Source organism: Orbicella franksi, chromosome 1 (assembly GCF_964199315.1).
Source record: "Orbicella franksi chromosome 1, jaOrbFran1.1, whole genome shotgun sequence".
Lineage (NCBI taxonomy): Eukaryota > Metazoa > Cnidaria > Anthozoa > Scleractinia > Merulinidae > Orbicella > Orbicella franksi.
Window position 1 is genome coordinate 25,354,888 of NC_138145.1, and position 24,987 is coordinate 25,379,874.

At 41.6% G+C, this 24,987-nt stretch overlaps 4 protein-coding genes across 4 annotated transcripts; 2 read left to right on the forward strand and 2 right to left on the reverse strand.

Moving 5' to 3' along the window:
* The first annotated feature begins 879 nt into the window (after positions 1–879).
* Positions 880–9,932, forward strand: LOC145498594 (uncharacterized). Its single transcript, XM_081478500.1, has 11 exons — positions 880–1,036; positions 1,593–1,829; positions 2,470–2,582; positions 2,928–3,158; positions 3,785–3,897; positions 4,349–4,965; positions 5,319–6,026; positions 6,753–7,110; positions 7,533–7,679; positions 8,345–8,615; positions 9,171–9,932. Exons 1-11 carry the CDS (start codon positions 959–961, stop codon positions 9,706–9,708), a joined length of 3,411 nt encoding a protein of 1,136 aa, XP_081334626.1. The 5' UTR covers positions 880–958; the 3' UTR covers positions 9,709–9,932.
* Positions 9,933–9,936: 4 nt separating this feature from the next.
* Positions 9,937–12,200, reverse strand: LOC145498587 (neuronal pentraxin-2-like). Its single transcript, XM_081478494.1, has 2 exons — positions 11,466–12,200; positions 9,937–10,549 (listed from the first exon to the last, which is right to left on the reverse strand). The coding sequence occupies exons 1-2, from the start codon at positions 11,648–11,650 to the stop codon at positions 10,147–10,149; spliced, it is 588 nt and encodes a 195-aa protein (XP_081334620.1). The 5' UTR covers positions 11,651–12,200; the 3' UTR covers positions 9,937–10,146.
* LOC145490167 (uncharacterized) lies at positions 12,198–19,229 on the reverse strand. The gene is made up of 9 exons (XM_081469312.1): positions 18,920–19,229; positions 17,915–18,151; positions 17,336–17,448; positions 16,569–16,799; positions 15,910–16,022; positions 14,852–15,471; positions 13,582–14,283; positions 12,764–13,121; positions 12,198–12,358 (listed from the first exon to the last, which is right to left on the reverse strand). Exons 1-9 carry the CDS (start codon positions 19,190–19,192, stop codon positions 12,198–12,200), a joined length of 2,808 nt encoding a protein of 935 aa, XP_081325438.1. The 5' UTR covers positions 19,193–19,229.
* Positions 19,230–22,684: 3,455 nt separating this feature from the next.
* Positions 22,685–24,980, forward strand: LOC145499205 (vacuolar ATPase assembly protein VMA22-like). The gene has a single exon (XM_081478771.1). It carries the CDS (start codon positions 23,134–23,136, stop codon positions 23,794–23,796), a length of 663 nt encoding a protein of 220 aa, XP_081334897.1. The 5' UTR covers positions 22,685–23,133; the 3' UTR covers positions 23,797–24,980.
* The last annotated feature ends 7 nt before the right edge of the window (positions 24,981–24,987 follow it).

Here is a 24,987-nt window from a genome sequence, read left to right on the forward strand (position 1 = left end):
ATCCCTACAATAATTACAATGTATTTGTGTGATTTAATGTTGGCTCTTTTCTAAGCTCGTTGTGAACGTCGCTCGTTTGGTTAAGCAGATGTTGTTTAGAAGAATATTGTAATCTCTTAACAAAACATACAATTATCCATTGTCAAGCCATGTATATTTGACAATAATTAACTCATTATTGTTTACAGTCTGCATGCTGCTTTTAGCTACCTGAAGGGTTCAAGCGTTCTTTCTCAACACTACATGGTTTGCGCTGTACTCGAACCATTTCAGTTCGAGATCAACTAGTGGTATTTTGGAGAATGAAAGCAATCTTGAATTAGTGAAAAGGGACGAGAATGCTGTCATGTGGGATATTTCTTGCTGTCTTTTCTATAGAAAGCAAGCACACGGCTCTCCATAGTGTAGTTGTTGGAGCCGTAGATTATTCTGATCGGTAAATCAGTGCCGTTCAGGATATTGTTTACAGTTGATAATGATGTCAGACATTTTATGTCGGGGGATCAAGTAATATTAGTAATATTAGTAATATCAGTAATATTCTTAACTCGCGTTAAGAATATTACTGCTGTTTTGCGTAGGCAACATTTACGTCGGAAGGCTCTCAGAGAAGGTTAGTGACCTCGAGTTTATTCATTGCCCAAATTGGCGTCAGAAAGAACATTTGAAGACAATGTTTGCGTGAGCGATTTTTCTTTGTTTTCTTTTATATGCACTCATACTTCTCATGCACAATCCGGCAAAAATGCAATAACAGCAACAGTTTATCATTGTCACCCTTGCAGCGAGAAAACGACAACGCAGCAAAGTCTTGAAAAGCTTAAGGGAAAGGGGAAATACCACTCGGTCTGCAGAACCAGGCTCTAAACGGTCAGGACCTGTGAGGTTAAACTCGCCCCTAACCGCCGCGGCTGCCGCAGATATCCAGGGTGCTGTAGTGGAGAAAGGAATAGAAGTCATGGGGAAAATGGTGGACAAGCAACTCCAGATTATCGATGAAGCACAAGAAAAAGCAGAAAAATTTTTGAAGAAAGATGTGAGATCACTGTTGTTTCAGATAAAACACATTGCCTGACTTAATCACTAAAAGACATCTATATTCTGTGTTCATGTGTGTTCAGAAAATATCGGTTTTAGTAATAAACCAAACACGAAAGACCGTGTTTGACCACATTTTCAAACACCGAGAACAGAGTTGAAAATACGAGCGTGGCGGAGTATTTTTGACGAACTTCGAGGTGTTTTGAAACGTGGTCAAACACTGTCTTGATTGTTTGATATATCTTCTCAATCGAAACTAAAATTAAGGAGAAAACGGAGAAATAAAATCGAAGAAATCTACGGTAATTAAGATCAACTATCCAAACCGTCACGGTCATGATTTCTTTTGTTTGATCTTGATGGATTATTAATGAGTTTGGGAATTAGTTTTGCAAACTACAGTAATTTGGTTTTCTTTGATCTGGATATGGCTTTTAATTCCTATATTTATGTTTAATATGATAAATCAATAACAAATCGCTTTTAAAATGGTCAAACTATCTTTTGAATGTGAGTTACTGCGTCTTTCATTGGTGTTTCCCGATATACAGATAAAGCTGGATATTGTTCCAGACAAAGGCTGGCAGTCAGAAGATATGTTTGTACCCGCTGGTTATCATATGGACACGTCCATCTCTGACGAAGAAGGCTCTCCTCCGGAAAACGACCAGGCATCTTTTTCTTATCCAGCGGGTCTTGGGAGCGTGTTGATGAATGGCTGCTTTGGGACTGGGTACAAGGAAGGAGATCCTTGTTATGTAGCGAAGTGGAAAATGGACGCTTGTTTGGTATGCAGTGACAACAAATAATTATGCATTTGTAGGGCAGGAAACTTCATGATTCCTAGTCATGAGGTACACCTTTCAATTAATCCAATTTCCTATTTTGGAGTTTTAACTTGATCCAAAGATCAAGGATTTAAAGTCAACATGACATATAGGAAACCACATTTAACCATTCTTTCTAATCAGTAAGTTGAAAACAGTTGAGATTTTAATCGATGAAAAGACTGAAATATTCTCGGACTTTATAACAAACAAATCAGACAAAAATACTTCAACTGTAAGGCCTAAATTCGATTTCATAGTGCCCCTCTCATGCAGTCTTTCTATTTTATCTTTTATTTAACACAAACCGCGTTACTGATTGTTACTGTAAAAGTGGATTGGCCCACAGGATGTCCACTAAGTTTTGGTAACCAAGAGAGGATCTCTAGCCAGAACGGAAGATTCTTATTCTGTTTAACACGTTACCTTTGAAAAGAAACAGATCCATATCCAATGTTGGTGTGCCAAGAGCTGTTTATTATATGCTAATTTTGAACCTCGTTCCCAGGGTCTCTCTTCATCCCACACCCTGGAACGAGGTTGGCTAATATGGATTGAAATCTTTATGTTAGTTCCCATAAAGTTTACTTTCAATCAACAGAACATGATTGACGGCGCGGCATTCATGGGTGTGGGTTTTGATGGGCGTGGTGAGTACAGTCCTGAATCAAGAAAAATGAGCATTGTGCAAAGAAGCTGCGCTGGAAAATCAACGTAAGCCTGTTTGACATTCTCTCTGTCACATCTGTTAACTGGGCTTGTTTAACGTTCTAGTGGTAGATGGTGTTTAGTATAAAAAACTCCTTCAACATGTGATTTGCGTACAACTAACTCTTAGAGCTTCGTTGGTGTTCTCCTCTGTTGTCCCAGATGGGTGTTCAGATCTGTTTATTGACGATTTGCTGACACTTAACGTCAGCTGTACTACATTGGTTGACCTTGAAATAAGTTCATAACACGCTGAGTATCTCCCATTGCTCGCTTGCCCATCAGGACCATTTACTTACTGAGAAAAGGCCTTACCGAGTAACTGTGCTCAACAAATCAAATTCTCTCCAGGTACGATGACTTTGACGTGCCGGACACTATGAATGTGCATGGTATTTATGACACCAAAGCCACAATGCTGACGTTTGAGAGCCGCTCAGAGTTTCAAAGCTACCTACAGGAGCAGGCTGGAGTGTCAGGTTCCTTTTTTGGCTTCTATGGAGGCGTGAAAGGAGCGTGGGGAAGTTCAACTTCGGCCGCCAGTCAACAATACATGGCCTTGCTAAGCGTTGATATCAACAGGTATTTCCTTCCTTACAATGACCTCCAAAGCATGGAGTATTATAAGTTAATTGAGTGTAACACAGTGATGAGTGCTTCACGTCCACTTGGCGTATGGAACTTCTCCAAATTTCGAGTCCCGTTGGGCACGCAGATTTAGGCCTGTCCACACTATGCTGGAGGAATTTGAAAACGGAGGTTTAACTCCGAAAACGCATCAAATGTTTTCTGTCCACAGTACGCCGGAGGCATTTAAAAACGCAACAATCACCGGTCATTCTGGATTTGTGTTTGAGGAAACCTCGGGCAAGGAAATCACATGATTATCGTGACGTCATCGTTTTCGAAAAGCTCCTTTTTCAAAGTGTTTTCCGTCCACACGAAAACGAAAAGCCAGCGTTTTCAAATTCCTTCGGTTTCAAGAGCGTTTTCGAAAAACTCCGCTTTCGTGACGGATTAGTTTGGACGGAAGGCGTTACCAAGGAAATAAATAATGCTCCGTTTTCAAACTCCTTCGGCGTAGTGTAGACGCTGCCTTATACTTTGTCCCATGCTCAACTCATAAACAAGTTTCATGGTCTTTAATTAATGTAAAGCGTTCAACTAAACCTTTGTATCGACTGATATTGTTACAACTTTCCTTACAGATACGAAATCTTTTTGGATGAAGTCAAACCCGAGTCGTTAAGTTTATCATTTTTAAGGGAATTCATGGATTTACCAATATCATACTTTGCTGCTGGAGCGCCGCTGAAATATCGTAAGTTATATGCTTAGGGTCAGTTTCGTAATCAAGATGGCGATTGATCGGGACATTGGGAGGTTGGGGCGTGGCACATTGTTCATGTGCAGTGGAACCCTGTCAATCCGGTCTCCGATAGGCCACTGGGCGTATTAGCACACATCTGGGCGTATTAACGAAGTAGCCGTATTAAAGGGGTTCTTTAAACAAGAAAATGACTGAACGAACTTTTGTTCGGGCCAGAATTAATTGGCCGTGCAGTATTAACGGGGTGGCGGTAAGGCGGAGTTCCACTGTATTTATTTATTTGTTCCTTTGCCCGTTTGCTTGGTTGTTTGTTGGTTTGGATCTTAGCCTAAGCGACTATAACATCTCTATTAGCTTCACTTTATCTTGTCAGTAGAATTATATAACCAAAATAATTCATCGCTAGCTGAAATGACAAAAGCATTTATCCTAAAACTTGCAGAGGATTTTATTCAGCGATGGGGGACACATTACATCAAGTCTTCCAAATTCGGCGGCCAATTGCAGATTCGTAAATTTATGGCTGCCGCGGACGTGTCGAGCAAAAACGAATTCTCAAAAGAAATGGAGGTGGAGTATAAAAGTTTGTTTGCCAGCGCTGGCGCTAAAAAGAGCAGCTCAGGCGGAGCGTCCTCGAGAAGTCAAAAGAAAACGTCTTCCACCACAGTTATTGCCTTGGGAGGAAGCCAAAAGATCGCTACTATCTTGTCAGACGCGTACTCACCGACTTTCAAAAATGAGTTTAAGGACTGGCTGATGTCCATCCCTCGGTATCCTAAACCGTTCCATTTCCAAGTTGGCATGGTTACTGACCTGTTGAATTTCCGCATGCACGACTTGTTTCCGGAAGAAGCAGTCAATTGGGGCTGTGAAGGTAACGCCGCTAGTCTGACGACTGAGACTAACGCGAATGGAGAAGAAGTGTCTTTCTTCCAGACCGCTGGTGCTAATGGCACGGTGAAGCATTACTGCGCGTTTGATAGTCGAAAGGGACTGGAAGAAGCACTGAAGAGAAGAAGGATCAGTTTGAAGAGGGCCATTGAAGTTTACTTGGAAGAGGTAGGTTCAGGTATCCTACAAAGACAAACTATACGAACAGCTGGTGAAGGAAGCCCTTACCTGATCTTCAGTTGACAATTTTACTGTTGATAATTTCACTTGTAGTGTTCCACCTTTGCAAACAACATAACAACAGCATATTTGAGGATCGTAACACTGTATAGGCGAGAGGAGGAGGTATTTGATGATGACTATGTTACAGTGAACTAATTCATCTTATAAACAAAATTTTTCCATCAAAATTGCAGAGCGATGATTGAGATGTCGAAATTAAACAAGACCTTGTATAACTATTTGACAGGTAATAGAGACTTCTGATCGAATAACGCTTACCTGCGTACTTGTTTCTCAAGGGCCCAACCTCTATCTCCGATTTTAATCTGCCTGCCTGCCGACCTACCCCAGCACCACCAACAGGAGACTTGCTTCAAAGTGCCATTCTTAAAAGGTCGATGAATGCGACACCCAACTGGCAGACTATCGCCGCAGGAAAAAAACACCTTCGTGTTATTTTCGATTTGAAGAAGGACCTCATTGGAAATGATGACTATCGCATTCCTCGCAACATGAGTCGCCTGGTGAAATTCTCGGAGGGAAAGTGGCTGACGGCTGAAGAAGACGGCTCTTTCCACTTCTACAACGGTTTTATGAATGGCAACAGCGGTGATCCTAGAAAGCACAAGATATCCATTCTAGGTTTGGTTCTGTCTTACAACCAGAAGACTGGAGGATTAGAGCTTCTACCAGCTGACTTCGAAGCATCCAAAAAGTTCTTCCCAGACCTTCATGATACTTTTGTTTGGCAGCGTTTGGCTAGTGTCGTGGAAGATAATACAGTGGTTTCTATGACAGCAGACAAGAGGGAGACATTGGCGAACCCTCCTTGTCACGTGCAGTGGTCCAACTCGCTTCGTTTTGATCCCACTGACGGAGGAGGCAAATGTCTTCACTTCACTGCCGCTACTGAAGGAAGTCTGTTTGTCGTGTTCTCGGCTTTGCCTAAGGACAAGAATACTTGGTATTACGTCGAAATTACACCCCAGAGAGTTGCTATTTACAAGGTAACAGGTGCTCTTTTACTCCGCCATTTTTCTTTTATAAATTAATCAGGGGAGTTACCTAGTGTTGAAGAAAAACATTTTCATGAGAAAATTTAGGACAACAAGATTTGTGGACTCACTGACGAGCCATGGGGCGGGTATTGCTTGTCACGGCTGTTTTGGAGTTCTCACGACGCCGGTTTCACGAATGTTTCCGTAACTCTTGTTTATACGAAAGAAAGAATTCCGGAAAAAAAAATTCTTCTTTCTGTGGGTGCACTGTCTTGTTTTTCTTATTCGTTAACAGATCGCAGTTTCATTAGAAATGTAACACAGCCAGTTGAGAAGCTTGACATTTCGTATGCTGAAAAACGTACATTCTCATTTCTATTATATTTTCAATCAAACCACAATGGCTTCACAACAAGAGTTTACAATTTCATTTCCAGGACGCGGCGATCTGCGTACTGCCCCAACAACCAGTTGTCAGGGGCAACACGTGAATCGCCCTGGGGTCAAGTTGTAGGTTACGAGGACGATACTCGAGAGTGGCGAAGGCGAGCTGAGCCTAATAACTTATAGTTTAACTTTAGTACCCTAGCTATCAGGTCTTCTTGAACTAATGTCATTGTATAAACGTAATGCAGTGCAACAGCACGGAAATTAACTCATTGGACACCTTTCCATCCTAAGTTTACACTTCTCTACCGTTCTGTTATTTTTGTTGTCTCTCATCGGTCGTTAAAGGGAGAGCAATTAAAGACTTCAACCGCTGACCCAAACGCACTGGGCCTGGGCGATCCATCTCTACTGCAGGCTTACTTTGTGTGTGTCACTGAGTCCACGTCAACAACTCTGATAGAATACGGCAAAACCATGGGAACCACAGAAAGTGGGGATGTCTACCTTAACATGCTGGACACCACTCACCGTCTGAATGTACGGTTGTATGCTTTTGCAAACAGCAAAGAAAGGGCGTATGTTATTGATGCGCATATAGTACCACGTGAGATGACTGAGGCTGAGTGCAAGGGAGATACACACAAGGATCTGGAATCTAGGCTGTGCACGCAGAATTGTCATGAGGATTGTGATCCACTCTTTGGTGAGCAAATCGACATTTGAGTTCTTCTTACAGTTAATAGCAATGCAACCAAGAGAGAAAACCGCCAACATTTTCACGAAATAATATCTCAAGATTGAAACTAAATGTAGGCTCGATTACCAGCCGCTGTTCGAGAAAGGAGCCTGTGCTCGTCCCCCGACTGAACTCACTGAGCCTAAACTAAATGGAGTTAAATATTACGCTATAGTTCAAGGACCTTTTACTGGTAAACTACTCCGAAACGAGAAAGAACGTCTTAATTTTTCTTTGAGTGGTACCAATTTTGCAGCAGTATTGCCCATTGTTGTTCTTTATTAATATCCTGCAGAGGAAGAATGCTTTAGATCTATTAACATCACGTATAAAATGCATCTTCGCCAATCAAAGCGTGTGAAAATTGATTTGCGAACCACTGTTTATAGGTTGTACCACACAGTCATCTGGGAACCCGCAGCCAAATGAGTGTAACGTGTGCCGTGTTGCCAAGGACGCTGCATCAGGGAATTGTCTTCCGGAATGTAAAGAACCTAACTACCTAACACCTGACAACTTTTGTGTCGATAAGAGTGGTAAGTGTTTTCTTCCGCAAAACTTTAATCTTGTTCACTTTCTCAAGCCTTCATCCCCCCAAGAAAAGAACTGAACTGAATAGGAAACGCTAGCCCATGTACTCTAAGAATGATTTCCTTTCCTTTAAGAGATCCTCACATTTTTCAGCGTTTGCTGGAGGCCATTTTCTGGCTTTTTTCCAGATAACATTATCTGGTAACATATTCCCCCACCAGCAGTTTAAGAAATGCTCGAAGGCCACCTGTATTCTTACTTCTAGTTCCTATTTATGATGTTAATTTCAATTTTTGAAAGTTATTTCAATTGATCAGCTTTGTTAAAGAGATCATGCTGACGCTCGATGCGTCGGCTTATTGATTTTGCCCCAGGGGTTACTTTGCTGACGGAACAGAGAATAATCGTTTCACCAAAATCTCAAGGGAAGTGCGAAACTGGATTATTTGAGCCGCTACAAAAATCTGGAGTAATTTAGACATTTGACTCGATTAAAGGGCTTTATCACTTTGTACTTTTAATTCCTTCCCCGCTCGATGGAGCGAATGATAGATTGAGCGCAATATCCCAGGGGTAGGGGCATTTGATTGACCACACTAAAGGAAGCGCCTGCATGTCTACTCATGTTAAGCAGATTAGAATGACTGTAAAAGGTTTTTTTCTTTTTCAGCTACTTTTGATATGCAAGTGGGAAATTCACCCTACGGAATATCAATACGTCAAATCCCTAAGCTGGCCTCCATCACTATGTGCTTTTGGCTTCGTTTCCCTGCGGCAATCGTCATAGATAACAAGAGTTACTTTCCCATGATTAATTATTATGTGAGTGGCAGGCGGTACCAGGAGTTTGCACTAAACTGGTATCCAAACCGAGACCGGACGGAGCCTGGGATGCAAGTAGCTTTTAAAACATGGAGAAGAAATAATAAATACTTACCAAGGTACTTTTTGAGACTAAAGTTTTAAGATTTAACGCAGGTTTAAACAATAAAATTTTCATTAGACAGGAGGAAAATAAATGGTTCAGCGGGGCAAAGTGCGCAGCCCTCGTACTCTCAGGGCAAGTACAAAGCGCGAGACAGGTGCGAAGACTTAACGACGACTTCTCTTTAAGAAATGCTTTGCATTTTTAAATCTATCTTTTTAAGAGGGAAGTTGGCCATTTGTTTTGCTGTACCCTTAATGAATAGTTTTGTTAACATGCCATAGAAAATACAGGTAATTAGAATACAGCAAAACCATTATATACTCAACTGTATTACACCCAGCCTTCCCATCGTGCGCTGCGCGTATGTCACATCCGCAGTTCAAATATATGATCTTTCATATATTATTCACTTGCATTCACAGTATAGCCACTGTATTTTCTATGGCATGGTATAAAATAGTTATGCCAGGATTGATTAACGAATCTGCCCAAAACTAAGCTTTCTTAAAACAGGCTGAACGCCAGATCATTATTATGTTCTCTAACTACCTTCATTTTTATCGAATAGGATGTCGTTTGAGCAACTTCTGGACAAGAAATGGCACCATATCTGTGCCACGTGGAATGGAGAAAGCGGTGTGGTCATGCAATACCTCGATGGAGTCAAGAAACAAGCTGGAACTGGCCTGGTCTGGGAGTATGAGGGCGGAGGAACTCTTAAGATGGGAGACTCCACCTCTTTCCCTTACGATCTTTCTAGCTTTAACCTTTGGGATCAGGTTCTCGCCCCTGAAAACATCAAAGACATGTCTAAGTCATGTCTTAGAGGCATTGGAAACGTCAAGAGCTGGCTGGACTTCAAAGACGCAGCCAGAGCAAAAAGAACGTTACAAGTGGTGAGTCCTTCTGTCTGTACCAGCCCTTCCCAGCCCAGTACTGACGAGCCCGCGGAAGAGCCTCAGTTTAACTACTCGTCCCCATGGAATAATGGCACCCATCCCGTAGGGCCTGTCGGTATGGATGCGGTTGACGAGCCCGAATATCGCACTCTCCCCAACCCACCTCCGTGGAAGAAAGGCACTAGCAGTGGAAAAAATTCCTTCTAAGTCATGTTCGCGATCAGGAGTTTCATCGTTGATTTAACATGCAGCTCAGCTGACCACAAAGATGCAAAAGGCTAAGCTCATGCTACTCGCCAGCTTCTCGACCCCGGAGCCACGCACACTTTTTGTGACGTAAAAGGAAGAGGGTCCTGGGACGAGAATGAGTGTTTCAGGATATAATGAATTTACGAACAATAAATCAATTTATAAACTGCCCAGTAGTAGTCCTAATGTTATTGCACCAAGTACTATAAACAGACGAAATACGACTGATCGAGTAATTTATGGGTAAGAGGGTGGTGGTACAACAGTGAGCGAAATGATGGAGTCAAAGATTGAACTGAACACTAAACAGTCCGACTCTTTTATTTTCGACGTTTCACAGCTTAGCATTCGTTACATTGACCTCAATTCGTCATCAGCAGGTAGAGATCATCCACTTTATTTACTGGACTCTGGTGTCTCTTCTTCAGCACCCTGTCGTGCCGGGGGGAGACACACCGAGGGAGCATTTACTTTTAAAGCGCTGATGGCTTTTGCCTTGTCAGAAAATTCCAGCCAATGCTTGACATTCCCAATTCCCTTCAGACAGGAAGTTGCTAAATCCTTTATTTCCACTTCAGGAAGAATTTTATCCCAAAGATTGAAGCCAGTGATCTGATACGCCTGTGCAGCGTATGTTTCACCGATACTCAGGGTCCCTCCGCCATCCAATGCGTGCGCGACACCGGTCTCCGATTTCTTTCTGACGCCATCAACATATTGCGTAACGACTCCACTCTCTCCTGAAAATGTGATGCACAGATGGTGCCATTTCCTGTCATCAAAAAGGTCTGTGGAAATCCTGTGAATGTACAATACAACCCATTCCGTGGTTATCATACCATAAAAATCTGATATTAATCACCCCCCAAAAATATAAGTGAATAAATTGCACTTGCAAAGAAAAAAAGCGAAAAAATAATAACAAATATTGATAAAACTAGTACAACAACACTTACTTATAAATTCCACGTATTACATTGGGAAAAACACACATGCACTTACATGCACACACACGGTAAAACAAGTCAAGAGTACATCAACAGCAGCATTTAGTTAGATTGTTAATTTTGCTGCATCTGCAACAGATTAGTTTAAACGTTCCAGTGTCATCTGGGTCAAACACTATTTGTGATGTGAAGGTGAATTAATCAACATGACACGAGCGTGGGACAAAGAAAAATTCTGAGTCCCCGACATGAATCGAACCCATGACCTCCCGAACACCGGGCGGGCGCTCTATCCATTGAGCTACGAGAACTCATGTAGAGCAAGGTCATTTAACTGAGTTCATATATGATAGTCATATATGAACTCAGTTAAATGACCTTGATAGAGCGCCCGCCCGGTGTTCGGGAGGTCATGGGTTCGATTCCTGTCGGGGACTCAGAATTTTTCTTTGTCCCACGCTCGTGTCATGTTGATTAATTCACCTTCACATTTCATTACCGAGCTTAAAATTCACCATCTTTATTAACTTATCACTATTTGTGATGTCTTTAACTTCATTTTGAAAGAATTTAAGACAATATATACAGTGCAGAGACCATTGGTTTTCATCCAATGATCATGGAACCCGTGTTGTTTTCCCTGAAAAGGATTCAAACAACTTCCACATTTCTAAAATGCATCGCAGTGGTTCTGTGTGTTAGGACCAAACCACGACTGAGGGAGGGTATGCGGTGAGCGTCACTCTCTTAGTAGTCACTGCTTCCTACCTGTCGAGTGAAGCCCAACTCTCTCCAGTCCAATATCCTTGGACAATAAGTAGTTCCAGTCGATTTTCACCACCCTTCACCCAAAGCAGCTGAAGACTCTGCGAACGTGTCCCTCTCACTTCGTAGTCCATCTTTCTCCAAGCCCAATCAGTTTTAAAATCCAAGAAGCGAAGCCACGTGCACATGGTTAGGGATGGTAGATGGGGGATCTGGCGCACTGAAAGCCTTTCAGAAAGAACGTGTGTCCCTAGCTCCAGGTCAAAAGTGCCTTTGAAAATGATATAAACAATGAACTGTTAGACTTAGGACAGACCCATATGTATGATAGATTTAGTAAGAAGTTGCAAGCTAGTCTTGTATAAAAACTTGTTCGGATGGCCAAAAGGATTGCCAAGCTTCATCTCAAGCGCACTCAAGTTGAAAAAGCAACCTTTTAACGTTATGGATAACGTGCGATCTACTTGTGTTGACTGGAGTTTGGTTTCCAAACGGAGAACAAACTTGCACCGACTTACGTTCATATTTGATCGAGACCAGAACGTACTGAAGTCAACTCAGGTGCAGGCGAGCCCGAAAGTTTATGTACCTTTGTGCGCTCTTGATCACAAGCATATTTCCATTTGCTTCTCACAAGCAATTGCTTAGTTAACAAACGTTTCTTTCGCGACAAAAGAGGGTGCTCGCAAGCCCCTAGACACAATTTCTAAAACCTCTATCGTCTATCCGAAAATATCAAAAGTATTTACCACTCTTGTCAATGCAAATCTTATTGGGCGATAAGTAGTTGGGTTCTTTACAGTCTGGCAGACATTTTCCCGTGGCCAGGTCCTCGGCAATTCGGCACACGTTACATTCTGTGGGCAGTGGGTTCCCAGATGATTTCGTGTTGCATCCTTAGATTAAAGGGACAAAATATAACACACAATTAGTAGTTTTACGCTGTAATATGTCGGCCAGTTGTAGATATCTTAACTGAGTTCCGCAAAAATTGAGCTGACCTAGTGAAGTTTATGGCTGTGGATAATGCATTAACCAAACACCTCTAGGTATGAGTCTTATCCAGAGTCTTAATCTTAACTGGGTAATGAGTACCATTTTAGGGTAAATCGGCCTTACGATATTAAGACCCGCATTTTCCTGAAGTTGCTAGGTAACTAAGAAACATGGCGTTACTTCACGCATGAAGCATTAAGAGAACAATAAATTCCTCATAGAAGATTGCGTTTTACATTTTAGTTTATTTTCATGCTTATAGACACCCGATAAGTTGATTCTGTATTTGTTAACCGTCTCCTTACCATAAAGTGGATCGCAGTCCTCGTGGCAGTTTTGTGTGCACAGCCTCGATTCCAGATCCATATATGTATCCCCTTTACACTCAGCCTCGGTTAAGTCACGTGGCACGATGTGGGCGTCTATCACATCGAGGTCCTTATCTCCGTTCCCGAACGCGTAGAATCGCACGTTCAAGCGATCAGTGATGTCTAGCATGTTTAAGTAAATATCACCACTCTCTGTAGTTCCCAGTGTTTTTCCATATTCCATGAGAGTGGTTGATTCAGACTCGGTGACACAGACAAAGTAAGACTGCAGCAGGCTTGGGTCACCCAGACCCCGCGCGTTCTTGTTGGTGGTTGATGTTTTCACTTGGTTACCCTGTGGAGAAGGAGCGGGGAGAGTTACCACCGACCGTTCGTTCAAATGATCATCAGTATTAGTTTTTCGTGTCCAAACTTTTTCAAGTTCAATTTTCAAAAAGTGTCTGATTCCATGGATCGTGAAAGTTAAAAATAATAAGGTAGTCATGAGCTCTCGCCGTTGGCAAACAACGACTTAAAGTATGTATTTGTTTTCGTCTCAGTGACCCTAACAAATCATAGCTACCAGCCCCTAACTGTCGGCACATTTCTCATATCGTGGAAGTTTAAATTTTAACGAGGTAGTGGAGGAGGCGCGGGGAGTGGGGGAGAGGGCGTTGAATAAATGTCGTCTAAAACTATGAAGGAGTATGCATCAGCTCCTCGACTTCTCTGCATTTGGAGTGGAAGTTGGAAACAAAGAGAGAAGGAACCCTTCCTGCGCCAGAATTCAATAAGAGGAGCCGATGATCTGTTACCTTATAAATGGCCACTCTATCAGGAGTTATCTCAGTGTAATACCATGACGATTTATCCTTAGGTAAAGTCGAGAATACCACGAAAATCTTTCCCTCGCTAGCGGCTGTGAAATGAAGGCATTTTCCGTTAGAATCCGTCGGATCGAAACGAAGTGCGTTTGACCATTTGACATTGCAAGGGGCACTTGCCGCAGCTTCTCGTTTACTTGCCACTTTGGTAACAGACTTGGTTTCTATGGCAACCCTGGCCAGAGTACGTCCGGCAAGAAATTCGTGGAGATTGGGAAAGAACTGTTTGGAAGCTTCGAAATCGGCGGGTAACATTTCTAGTCCTCCAGATTTCTCGTTGTACGATAGAACCAGACCAAAAATGGACATCTTGCGTTTCCTAGCATCACCGGTGCCTCCGTTGTTGAAGGCATTGTACAAGTGGAACGAACCGTCTTCTTCCCCTATCAGCCATTTTCCGTTGGTGTACTTCACAAGGCGGCTCATGTTTCGGGGAATAGTGTAGTCCTCTATACCGGCCAGGTCTCTTTTCATATCAAAGATGACTCGAACCTCTTTCTGACCGCTTGTGATTTTCTGCCATGCTGGTGCAAATTTTGTAGTAGTCCTTTTCTGTAGGTCTGCTTGAGCCGGGGCTTCAGCTGGAGGGGACGAGCATGCTGGGAGGTTAAAATCTGAAATGGATGTTGGGCCCTGTAATGAGAAAAAATACTGTCACTGTTAGAACTTGAAAGCGTGGCATATTTGTAAGCGTGACTAGACGTGACGCATGAAAGTGCGCCTTATGGACTATATGCGAGACCCCCTCACGGACTATACGAGACCTTGTGCTTCTGCTAGAGGAAAACCCTCGCTTTTGTTTGCGTTGTTGTAAATACCGGGCTGTATGAAAATTAAAGGTTGAAACTGAACCGTCGAGTGAATCTTTAACAACTTTCTAACAGTCACACTCCTCAAAGAAAGATGTATAGAATCTGTTCTATTATAAAACAGGAAGTTCCTCTTTTAGAAACACTTTTTTTTAGTATGCCCATATCTCTTTCCCACCCCTCTCTCTACAGTAAAATCCCCTTTTTAAAATGGTCCCTCAAAAAGGTTGAATAGGAAAATATTATTCAGTGGAAACTTTTTGAGTGAACTCTCAGCGAACTGAGTCCTTCTGGCGGGAGGTTCAACAGCAGGACCTGGTTAAGCGCACTTCTCATGCAGGTTGAATTAATTTGTTAAAGAGTGACTGCGAACGCTCAATATATTAAGATACCTCTTCCATATAAACCTCGATAGCTCTCTTCAAACTGATCCTTCTTCTCTTGATGGCCTCCTCTAATCCCTTTCGACTCTGGAACATGCAGTAGTGTTTCACCATAGTTCCATTTGGTCCAACACTTTCGAAGAAGGTGACGGTATCCCCGTTCGCGTTCTTCTCAGTTTTCAAGCTTGCTGCGTGTCCCTCACAGCCCCAATCGACTTTTTCGTCGGGAAACAAATCCCGCATTCGGAAATTTACCAGGTTTGTAATGGGACTGACCTGGAAGAGAAACGGCTTGGGATACTTGGGAATGGAAACAAGCCAGTCTTTGAATTCACTTTTAAATGTGGGTGAGTACGCGTCGGACAGGATGGAAGCTATTTCATGGCTTCCACCCAGAGCTATAATGGTTGTTGAAGTGGTTTTGGACTGATTCCTCGCATATTCTCCGCCTGAGGTGCTTGACTTGGCTCCCGCACTTGAAAATAATGTTTTGTACTCCATCTCCATTTCTACGGCAAATTCTTTCTTGTTAGAGACATCAGTTGCGTCCATGAACTTTCGAATTTGAAGTTGACCGCCAAACTTGGACGACTTGATATAATGCGTGCCCCACCGCTGAATAAACTCCTCTGCAAGTTTAATAGAAATCATAACGTATAACAAATAGTTTTTTTATACTCAGCTTCTACTGAATTAAACTACGATTCTTGAAAGATTCGCGTACAAACTCAAATTGTCTGAAAGCGAAAAGTAACAGGCTATAGCCTAGCTGACTATCGCTCGTACTCTTGTGACGCATCAAAGTCTCCAACGCATGCGCAGCCGCCGCTTATCCCGGTTACCATAATATGAAGCAACTTTCAGTGTCGCTCCTCAGCCCCCGCCTAAGCTGCTAGTCCAGCATCTCGGCAGGTCCGGCCCTAAGAGTAGAAGAGGACCTCCTTTTCTTGTTTAGTCAAGCGTGACGCAAATGAAAGTATGGGTTAGCGATTAAATAAATGAAGTTGAAACAGAATAACAGTTGAAAAGAATAGAGCAGGCCTACCCTAGCTCTTTTGATTACTTACGGTATTTAAGTGGTGCTCCAGCGGCGAAGTAAGATGAAGGTAGACCCATGTATTCCCTCAGAAATGATAAACTTAAGTCTTGGGGTTTGACTTCGTCCAAAAAGACTTCATATCTGAAATGAATTTATTCCTTGTACACTTAGCTTATGAGTTGGCTAGAGCTGTTCCTAAGATTGAAAAAGAATATGTTGTTTTTTGGACAATATCTATCCTCATTTTTATTTTTGTCGTTCAGAGGTGAGTTAGAAGTAAAAATGCTTTTAAATAGAAGGAATCAAATCTAGATTACTGTAAAATTCTCATCAAAACATACCCTTCCTCTTCTTAATTTAACCCTCTCGCTTCGCGTTACGATTTAAAGAAGCGCATGCGGCAGCCTCAAGTCAAAGTTGCCTCCTTTTCTTCTCACCCATTCGATTTGTTTTATACCGTTAGTATATATGCCATCTTACAAAACAGGGTATTCATGAATTACTGAGGTATTTGCTGACTTTTTTTGTGTCGCCAAGCGACACAAAATGAACGTGCAGGTGATACGAAGACTTGTTTTGAAACGGAAGCAAAAGTCGCGTCAAAAGTGACCTATTGTTGTATTGGGGTAAATAATAGTCTGCAATATCCAGCAATATTAGTTCGACGGAATCGGAGCCTGTTTTTACCTGTTTATATCGACGCTTAACTGAGCCATGTATTGTTGACTTGAACCTGACGACGACTCGCCCCAGGCGGCCTTCACGCCTGCGTAGAAGCCGAAGAATGAGCCTGATACCCCGGCCTCCTCTTGCAAATGGGACTGGAACTCAGAGCGACTCTCAAACGTCAGCATGGTGGCTTTAGTGTCATAAATACCATGTACATTCATTGTATCCGGGACATCATAATCATCGTACCTATCAAATCAAAACTTTGAGTGTCTCGCACTGATTCCATGAAAACGTGCAGGCAGATTAAAAACTAAATGGAGAAAAGGTTTAGAGTTAATACTTACAGGGATGTGATCAGATATACTTCTTAAGTTGTTTATTAAACAAAATGACGCGGAGTCCACGCTAATTAAAGCCGTGCCTCTTACATTCCTTCTTTGACCCACAGGTAAATACAAGTCGAATGCTAACTACTCACTTTGCATATCTACTTCTACAATTAAATTTTGACGTTAACAGTTTCTAGTAATAGATGCAAGATAAACCACTCTTGAATTTCGGCGACTTTCAAATCAGTAATCAAGCAATGAAATCAAGTTTTTCAGTGCTAAAATAAAAACATTATTGTTGCCATTCAAATGAATTGGTATTCTTGTTCTCAAACACTCGATTTAAGCTGGTCAATGAACAAAATGTGAGTAGAGCTGGCAGACCGACGAGAAAATTATTTGGCTATGTTACTTGAAATTTCAATACGTGTAAACAGTGTTAAGACTACTTACGTTGCTTTCCCAGCGCAGCTTCTTTGCACGATGCTCATTTTTCTTGATTCAGGACTGTACTCACCACGCCCATCAAAACCCACTCCCATGAATGCCGCGCCGTCAATCATGTTCTGTCGGTGATTAAAAAAAGATATCATGATGAGGCCTTATTTCTATCCCGTTTTGTCAGTTAGTTAGTATAAAGTGTCATCACTTCATTGCTATATGAGAAGCACGGTTTCCTCGTGGTTAGTGCTCCAAGTTTGAGCCCTGGCCGGGGACATTGTTTTGTGTTCTTGGACAAGACACTACTCTCACAGTGCCTCTCTCCACCCAGGTGTATAAACGGGTAGCGGCGAATTTAATGTTGGGGAGTAACCCTGCAATGGACTAGCATTCCATCCAGGGGGGAGTAGAAATACTCCTAATCGCTTCATGCAACTGAAACTGGAGATAAGCGCCGGCCTGATAGACCAACTGGTTCGTGTGCAGACTTTACTTTTACCTTTCTTTAGTGCTGTGGGGTTCGATGTAAACGTTATAAAGAAATACTCATTTTCTCTTGGCTTAAGCTATTCAGTAAGCCCACTTACTCACCAAACAGGCGTCCAGTGTCCACTTAGCCACGTAACAAGGATCGCCTTCCTTGTACCCAGTCCCATAGCATCCGTTCATCATCACATTCCCTAAGCCTGCTGGGTAAGTAAAAGCAGCTTGTTCAGCTTCTTTTGGAGAGCCCGCGTCATCGGTTATTTTTGAATCCAGGTGATAACCAGGCGGAACAAACATGTCTTCTGACTGCCAGCCCTTGTCTGGAACAATATCCAGTTTTATCTGTCAAACAAAAATAAATATAGCGTCACTTTGGCCCAGTGAGCGTCGTGTGCTGTTTTTGCGCTGATGACTTGTCTTTAACATCACTTTTAACGAATCATCTTATACCTCAGTGTACCAATTTTATTCTTTCATGATCACTCCGATCGACACTGATTAGATTCGTCTCATGAAAACATAATGTTATAATCACCTCGTAGCAGTAAGTATACAGAGCAGTAAGTTAGAAAATAAAATTTCCTGACCGGAGTTAACAAAGGAGAGGTAGAGTACAGGAAACGTGTTTCAATTGTTTCATTTTAGTGCGCAGTTTTCTCATGTTTCCCTGGAAATGCGTTGTTGTGTTGTTCTTGGAATCAACTTTTGATGTTTGGACTGTTGTCGAAATTTTGAGATCTTTATGGGGTCTTTTGTATTAGCTTCCAGCTCAATGGCTGGCTAACTGAGAAGCACATTAGTCTGATAACCATAAGTAAATTGCTGCACGTTTATTTTAAACTTTTTGTGGATAAGAAGTGGGTTAGAAGTATGGAAAACCAATAGAAGGTCTTAACATTTTATAGATAATGCAGTCAAAGTTGTTGACGGTCTGATTGATGGAGTGCTGTCAGTTAAAATTTCGGCCCATTTCTCCGCTATAAATATGTTTTGCAAAGTTTAGATCTCAGTGAAAAAAACGCGTCATATGGGTTAAGAAGTTAGGGAGACCGAACAAAAACACAATAAAAAACCGTAATCGATACTATAGTCTTGTTGGTGTGATCTTACCTCTTTTTTCAGGAAATTTTCCGCCTTTTCTTGTGCCTCGTCAATGATCTGCAGTTGTTTGTCGACCATTTGTCCCATGACTTCAATTCCTTTCTCCACCACAGCACCTTGTACATCAGCTGCAGCGGCAGCAGCCATCGGCGAATTTAGTCTCACGGGCCCAGCTGTTCGTCTAGTCACTGGCAACATGTTTTTCCGTGCCTCTTTTCGCGCCATTTTAGGGATTCTTTTGGCATTTTTGGGTTCTGTGGAAAGTTCATTAACTTTTCTCATACATTCGTTTAAGCTTATTTTCTCAAAGGAGCTCAGTCACGGCAGTTTGGTTTATTTTGGCCATGATCAAAACTACCTTTAAACGGAAGGAAACCTGAAAATAGTAATTTACTAAGATAGAAAAAAACCAAAGAGATAGTGATAAACCTTAAGGATGGAGAAGATTAACACAGATTACAAACAATGAACTTGAAAAGTTAAGGCTAAAATTTTTAAGGTGTGAAACTGTGACGTAACTCCTTTAACCACAGCATAATTGACTTAATGGTTGTAAAAATATTTACTGGCAAAACTGTTACTGAAGATAATTTGTGTTTACCTGATATCTCTCGCGCGTTCCAATTCCGCGCTATATATTACCTGTATTCTGATTGCTGGACATCAGTCGAATCAGTAATCGTACCTTCTACGATGCGGTTTTGAAAACCACTTTTTTCATTCTTCAGAGGTGATCCCGAAGTGGCATTCACATTGTTCTGAGGCCGTCGTGCTCCACTCCCATTATCATTAAAGGCCATCCAGGCTAGATTTTTAACGTCCCCTCGCGATCCTTGCACATTTCTGCTCCGTTCGCGAGCCAGTTCTGGGCTTGCATCAGGATTTGTTTTGCCAGTCCCTTGATAATATCCAGGTACAAACGAAGCAGGGTGGGGCGAGGAGGTATATTGCAACTGCTGCTGGCTGGTACTTAAATTTGTATTGAACGTATTTTGCCGTTTTCCTCTGCTGATGTAGGCTTTGGACCGTCTTCCCTCAGATCCAACAACAGAGGCTTGAATAGAGATAAAAATCAGACCGTTAGTGCGTTCTATCTTCAAATGGAAGGAAAACCGGTTGCTCAGAAATTCGTGATACTCGCGATGCGCTATCCCAGGGGGAATCCCATATGAAAAGGTCGGGAATGCTCGTCGGAGAATTTGAATGAAAACCCTAAAGGAGACCAATCTTGGTGTGGCTCGAGCTTAATTTGACCCCTAAAAGATACCACTTAAAACAGAATAGGCTTGATTACCAGCCGTTGTTCAGGAAAGGAGCTCGCGCTTGTAAACAGTACTCGAGAGACGGACGGAAATCGAGCCTAAAGACGGAAATAAGAGCGTTTTTTATTATTTTTATTTCCTTGAGTGCACCCTAAAAGATACTTTAAGGGCTAAAAAATAGCGGTGTTTCGTTATGAACACCCTAAGTGAGACGAGAGAGCATCCCCAACCTTTTCATATGAGAGTTGCCCCCGGGGATAATTTACTCATAAAACCGAGGATCTCTTGTATGTAGATTGTTATCTATACTGATCAGATGAGAAGAGAACGTTGGTCTTACCTACTAGAACAAGAAATATGATTGCTGTCTTCATTGACCTGCAAGAAATGGCGTTTAAAACAATCAGATAAGACCCTTAAAACTTAGCCTCAAGTTTGAAGTAGAAACTAGAAACAGCACCTCACTTTTAACATGGGTCCAAGCACTGAAAGGCTATCCTATTTACATATTCGCTATATGTTATAACTACCCTTATGATGAGCTCTTGTTAGTTCTTTTGTGCCCACGGAAATATTGCTTTTTAGAGAAAGTCGTCAGCTTTGAGCTTTTGTTTTATCAGAATCCATTCAATTTATTTCCCTAAACTGATGTATATGGTCTGTCTGGTTCGTCTGTGACCCCCAGTGGCATTTGACAAAGGTGGCTTTTTTTCGTTAAAATCCCTCTCCAGGGGTTCCAGTGGCATGCTGGGACACCAGCTGTAGAACTTTTCGCTCTATTTGTGTTCTTTGTTTCTCACGCCAGGGTGAAAATACAAGTTCATTGACTGACCTTTACTGTTATTTCTCTATTGTCTAGATGTTACACCGCAAAAAACAAACAAACTGACTAACTAACAAACTAACATAAATCCAGTATTAAAATTGTTTACATATTGTGAAGTTTTAAGATTCTTGAACTATTAAACTGAGCCGGCCTGGCACCACCATTACATCCACGTCACTTTGTGGAGTATTGGCTGTAACCAACAAATCACATTAAACATCTGCCATAAATAACATTAAACATTTCTCATAAAACTAAGTTTTGTATCGTAGTTATTGCGATTAAACAAGCACGCAAACAAACTAACAAACAAAGGAGCCAAAAATAAACTAAAAACAGGCAATAAACAAGTCACCACTGCACTTGGTTAAATTAAAGTTGGTTGACTTTTCAGTGTTTTCAGGGCTAATATAAAGACCGGGCAAAATTGGATGTTTGTGTTTCCTGCCTCTTATACATTTACCTTTTTTTTTTTTTTAATAATCTTTTGTATAAAACAGTCAGTTTTACTTGATTTCCACATAGTTCAGTCGAACCGTCGTTGGGGAACATAGGTCATAAGTCATGTCTTAATAAATTCCCCTTGCATTCTACTAAGAAAAGGGTCCCTCTTTCTCTTAGAACCAGGCAGTTAAAACTACTGGTAACTTTTACTTAATTTCAAAACATAGAAAGTGCTTCTTTACCTCGTAGAGTTCGAGTCCCCCCCAAAAATGTTGTTGACACCAAAACGGAACGGAAACAGACTGACCGTGTCTGTGACTGAATTCGAATTTGTTGACATAATGAACTACGTGGCAAGCTTCTGTGGTTCTCACCAATCAGAGGTACGACTCGAGCAGGGTCCTTAAAGGACCTACAAGCCGTCCAGCCTGAAATACTATACACGTTGCAATACAAGTAAGTCAGTCTCTAACTAGAAGCAGGAAAGGTTGAAAAATCTATGTGGCTTTGTAGCGTCAGTTTATTGCGTGGCAGCCCTTTTGTAGTGTTATTTTACTATCGCGGATTAAATTAGTTTAGAACTATTCGAGTTTCACGGATGTCTGTTTGAGGAGTAACCAACCAGTGGAGGTGACTGAGTTCAAGACCGCTCCCTACTGTGCACAGTACGGATGTCTCTAACACAAAGTAATTATCTTTTCAAAACTACTAGCTACACTGTACAACTAACCTGGCTGAATTCAACTGACCCTGGTTTGGTTAAAAACAACAGACGTCAAAAGTTTGACAAAATTTGCCATTGGGTGAAAGCTATGTTTTAATTCTAAAGCGGCTTTCATTGCTATTTGTGTATTCTGTTTTCAGGAGAACGTCTGGTTTTGATATGAGGCTGAGTGGAAACGTGGTTTTCTTTTTGTGGTGATTTGACAGCTCTGAAAATGTTCTTTAGATTTTTAAAAATTACTTGGTATTTCAGCAGGTCAGTCCGGACATAAGTGGGAAGCTTGTCCGATTTAGAACATTGTGGACTGTACTAGTAAGTTACATAGGACATGTTCGGTCGGAAGTCAAATGGAAAGGTCCGTTTCGGACCCTTCCGACCGGAATATTCGGGATCACCTCTGGAGGTGGTCTACTTATTTCGGTCGGACCGGTCCGACTGAAATTTGCAGTTCCATTTTTGACAAACCGGCGCATTGCCCTATTCATTTTCACTTACATATGGAATTCGGAAAAGGAATAAAAAATGGTAACAGCCACTCCTCTTGGCTGGCCTGGTTTGATCGGAAAATGTCGTTCCATTTTTCTCGGGTATTCCCACTGGTCTCTGACTGGTCAGTTTAGTATAGTGGAAGCACGCCACGTGAATACTTTGCATGATTGGACTTCATTGCCGCTAAGCATGTTCCGGTTTCCATCACAATCTCTACAAGAATGAAACATTTTGGGCCATCAGCCATTCACTAAGGTACGAAATGAGTCATAATCAATGGAATCGGTACTGATAACCAAGGTTGTACGGAGATAAAAAAATACGGGCGTCGTCTTCTTTGGATAAAGATCAGATTGGTAGGATAATAAGTCGAACTGAGTGAGCTGGAAGCATCCGCCCGCATAACTTTTCGAAAGACTGGAGCGAGTGTCGTCAGGACACGACACTCATCCCCAGTCTCTCTCGCTAACATTCCAAGATGGAGGACATTTGTAGCCAACTTGACCAACTTACGATTGAATTTTTCGACATTCTCGAACGACTTCACGAGAAGAGAGAATATCTGAACGCTGCAATAAGAGATGGCCATCTCAACTTGTCAAAGGCGCGTTATTCAATGGGAAACAAGTCCGTGGGAGCTTTGCAATACAGTCATAAAATGGACCATGCCTTGTATCACATTGGAGGTGTTTACTCCGAAGAACAATCAGAGGACACCTGTGTGGCATTTGAGCTGAAGAAATCTTCGCCTGGAAAAGTAATGGAAACTTTAAAAGCTGATATTGATGAAAAGGATGAGGAGAGAAACGTTCTCAGGAGGCGAAAACCACAAAAATCGGACAGTTTGAACGATGAAATTACAGGCATTGAGGAATTGAGTCTTTCCAAAGGGGAAAAATTACCATTAGAAAGTTCCAGTAATGGCTTTGTACAAGATCCCCTTAAATGGTTTGGAATTTTGGTTCCTGGATGTTTAAGAACGGGTCAAAAGAACTTTCAGAGCGCCATTGAACTAAGCTGTGAGATGGTAAACTTCGAAATCAAGTTGAAAGAAATAATAGAGAAGTTTAAGGCTTTAAAAACTCGTAAAAGAGAACTCATTTTCGAGGAAAGTAAAAAGTCCCAAGATGTTGAGGCTTAAGATTTATCTTTCCAGAAGGAAAGCGGAATTTATTTTGTAATTAATCAACTATTTGCTGTTAACTTGAAGTAGCCCTTATGTGGTTAAATATTCATGTGTGTTCAGGTACCAAAAAGAAAAAAAAAAGAATCTTTAGGTAGAGGAAGTAAATTGTGCTTGAAATTAAGGGTTAACTGCCCTAAATTCTCCAGTATAGTATCAAACTTAATTTCATATATTTGCATACATGCATTTACACCATAAATGTTAATGACTAGATGAGAATCTAGTGTAAAATGTCAAGAATCCTAATTAGTATCCTCAGGGACAAGAGACTGGTACATGTAGTGGACAACTAATAATAAAAACATAAGCCAAAGAAACTATCTGCTTTGGAACTTGCCAAAAAAGTATTTTTATATTAGATATAAATTCAGCAGAATATCCTAACGTGCTCAAAAGGAGTGGCTTGCCATGGAGAAAAGGCAGTTGTATGTACAAGATTTTCCTGGCCCTTTCAGCCCTTCCATATTAACCTGAAATAGCCAAGGGGCCGAGGAGGGGGACTTAGATCCAAGGCAGGGGCGGATCAAGGGGGCGTGTGCACGGGGTGTGCAACCCCCCTCCCCGCACAAGATGAGGCCTTCTTCGTATTCACTTTTAAAATTTGTCTACCTCACCAGTCAGTTATGCCATTCCTTAGTGGTGCACCCCTCCTAGGAAAAATCCTGTGCTTATAACTGGTATAAAAAAAGTTATTAACATCCAGGAGTATCAAAAGACATACTCCACTTACTGGTTTCTGACATTGAAACTCTAGTTCATTGCAATATGTGGGATTCAAAACTGGATCATAACAAAACAATCTCAGACCTCAAACTTGTTCTTGGAGATGGAGCCAAGTTCCCTATTTTTTGTTTATCTTTTTGGCAGCAAGAAACACAAAGCAAAAGCAAGGAAACAAACACAAATCACAGACAGAGAAAAAGGTTATTATATAAGGCCTCTCCATAATAGCACTGAAATACTGTGGGACACAAATAAAGCCTTCTGAAACTGTTTAAAACTGAAAGCTGTCGAAGACAAGCTCTGCATGTCAGTTTTTAATGACTGTTACTTAACAAAGTGGTTTCCTTAATAGAGTTTGGCAGGACCTGTATCCTTACAACTTTCAACTGGAATTACTCAGTATTAATGTAATCCTGACCTTCT

What these genes read in the sequence shown, in the direction of transcription:
- LOC145498594 (XM_081478500.1), top strand. Translation starts at nt 959, where the DNA reads ATGGGGAAAATGGTGGACAAGCAACTCCAGATTATCGATGAAGCACAA. An exon ending in AAAAATTTTTGAAGAAAGAT is followed by an intron (nt 1,037 to 1,592) that starts GTGAGATCACTG and finishes CCCGATATACAG; the next exon opens with ATAAAGCTGGATATTGTTCC. An exon ending in GGATTGTGATCCACTCTTTG is followed by an intron (nt 7,111 to 7,532) that starts GTGAGCAAATCG and finishes CACTGTTTATAG; the next exon opens with GTTGTACCACACAGTCATCT.
- LOC145498587 (XM_081478494.1), bottom strand. Translation starts at nt 11,650, where the DNA reads ATGTGCACGTGGCTTCGCTTCTTGGATTTTAAAACTGATTGGGCTTGG. An exon ending in AGTTGGGCTTCACTCGACAG is followed by an intron (nt 10,550 to 11,465) that starts GTAGGAAGCAGT and finishes GTACATTCACAG; the next exon opens with GATTTCCACAGACCTTTTTG.
- LOC145490167 (XM_081469312.1), bottom strand. Translation starts at nt 19,192, where the DNA reads ATGAGAAAAGTTAATGAACTTTCCACAGAACCCAAAAATGCCAAAAGA. An exon ending in GGACACTGGACGCCTGTTTG is followed by an intron (nt 17,449 to 17,914) that starts GTGAGTAAGTGG and finishes AATCACCGACAG; the next exon opens with AACATGATTGACGGCGCGGC. An exon ending in TCGAGGTTTATATGGAAGAG is followed by an intron (nt 14,284 to 14,851) that starts GTATCTTAATAT and finishes TTCTCATTACAG; the next exon opens with GGCCCAACATCCATTTCAGA.
- LOC145499205 (XM_081478771.1), top strand. Translation starts at nt 23,134, where the DNA reads ATGGAGGACATTTGTAGCCAACTTGACCAACTTACGATTGAATTTTTC.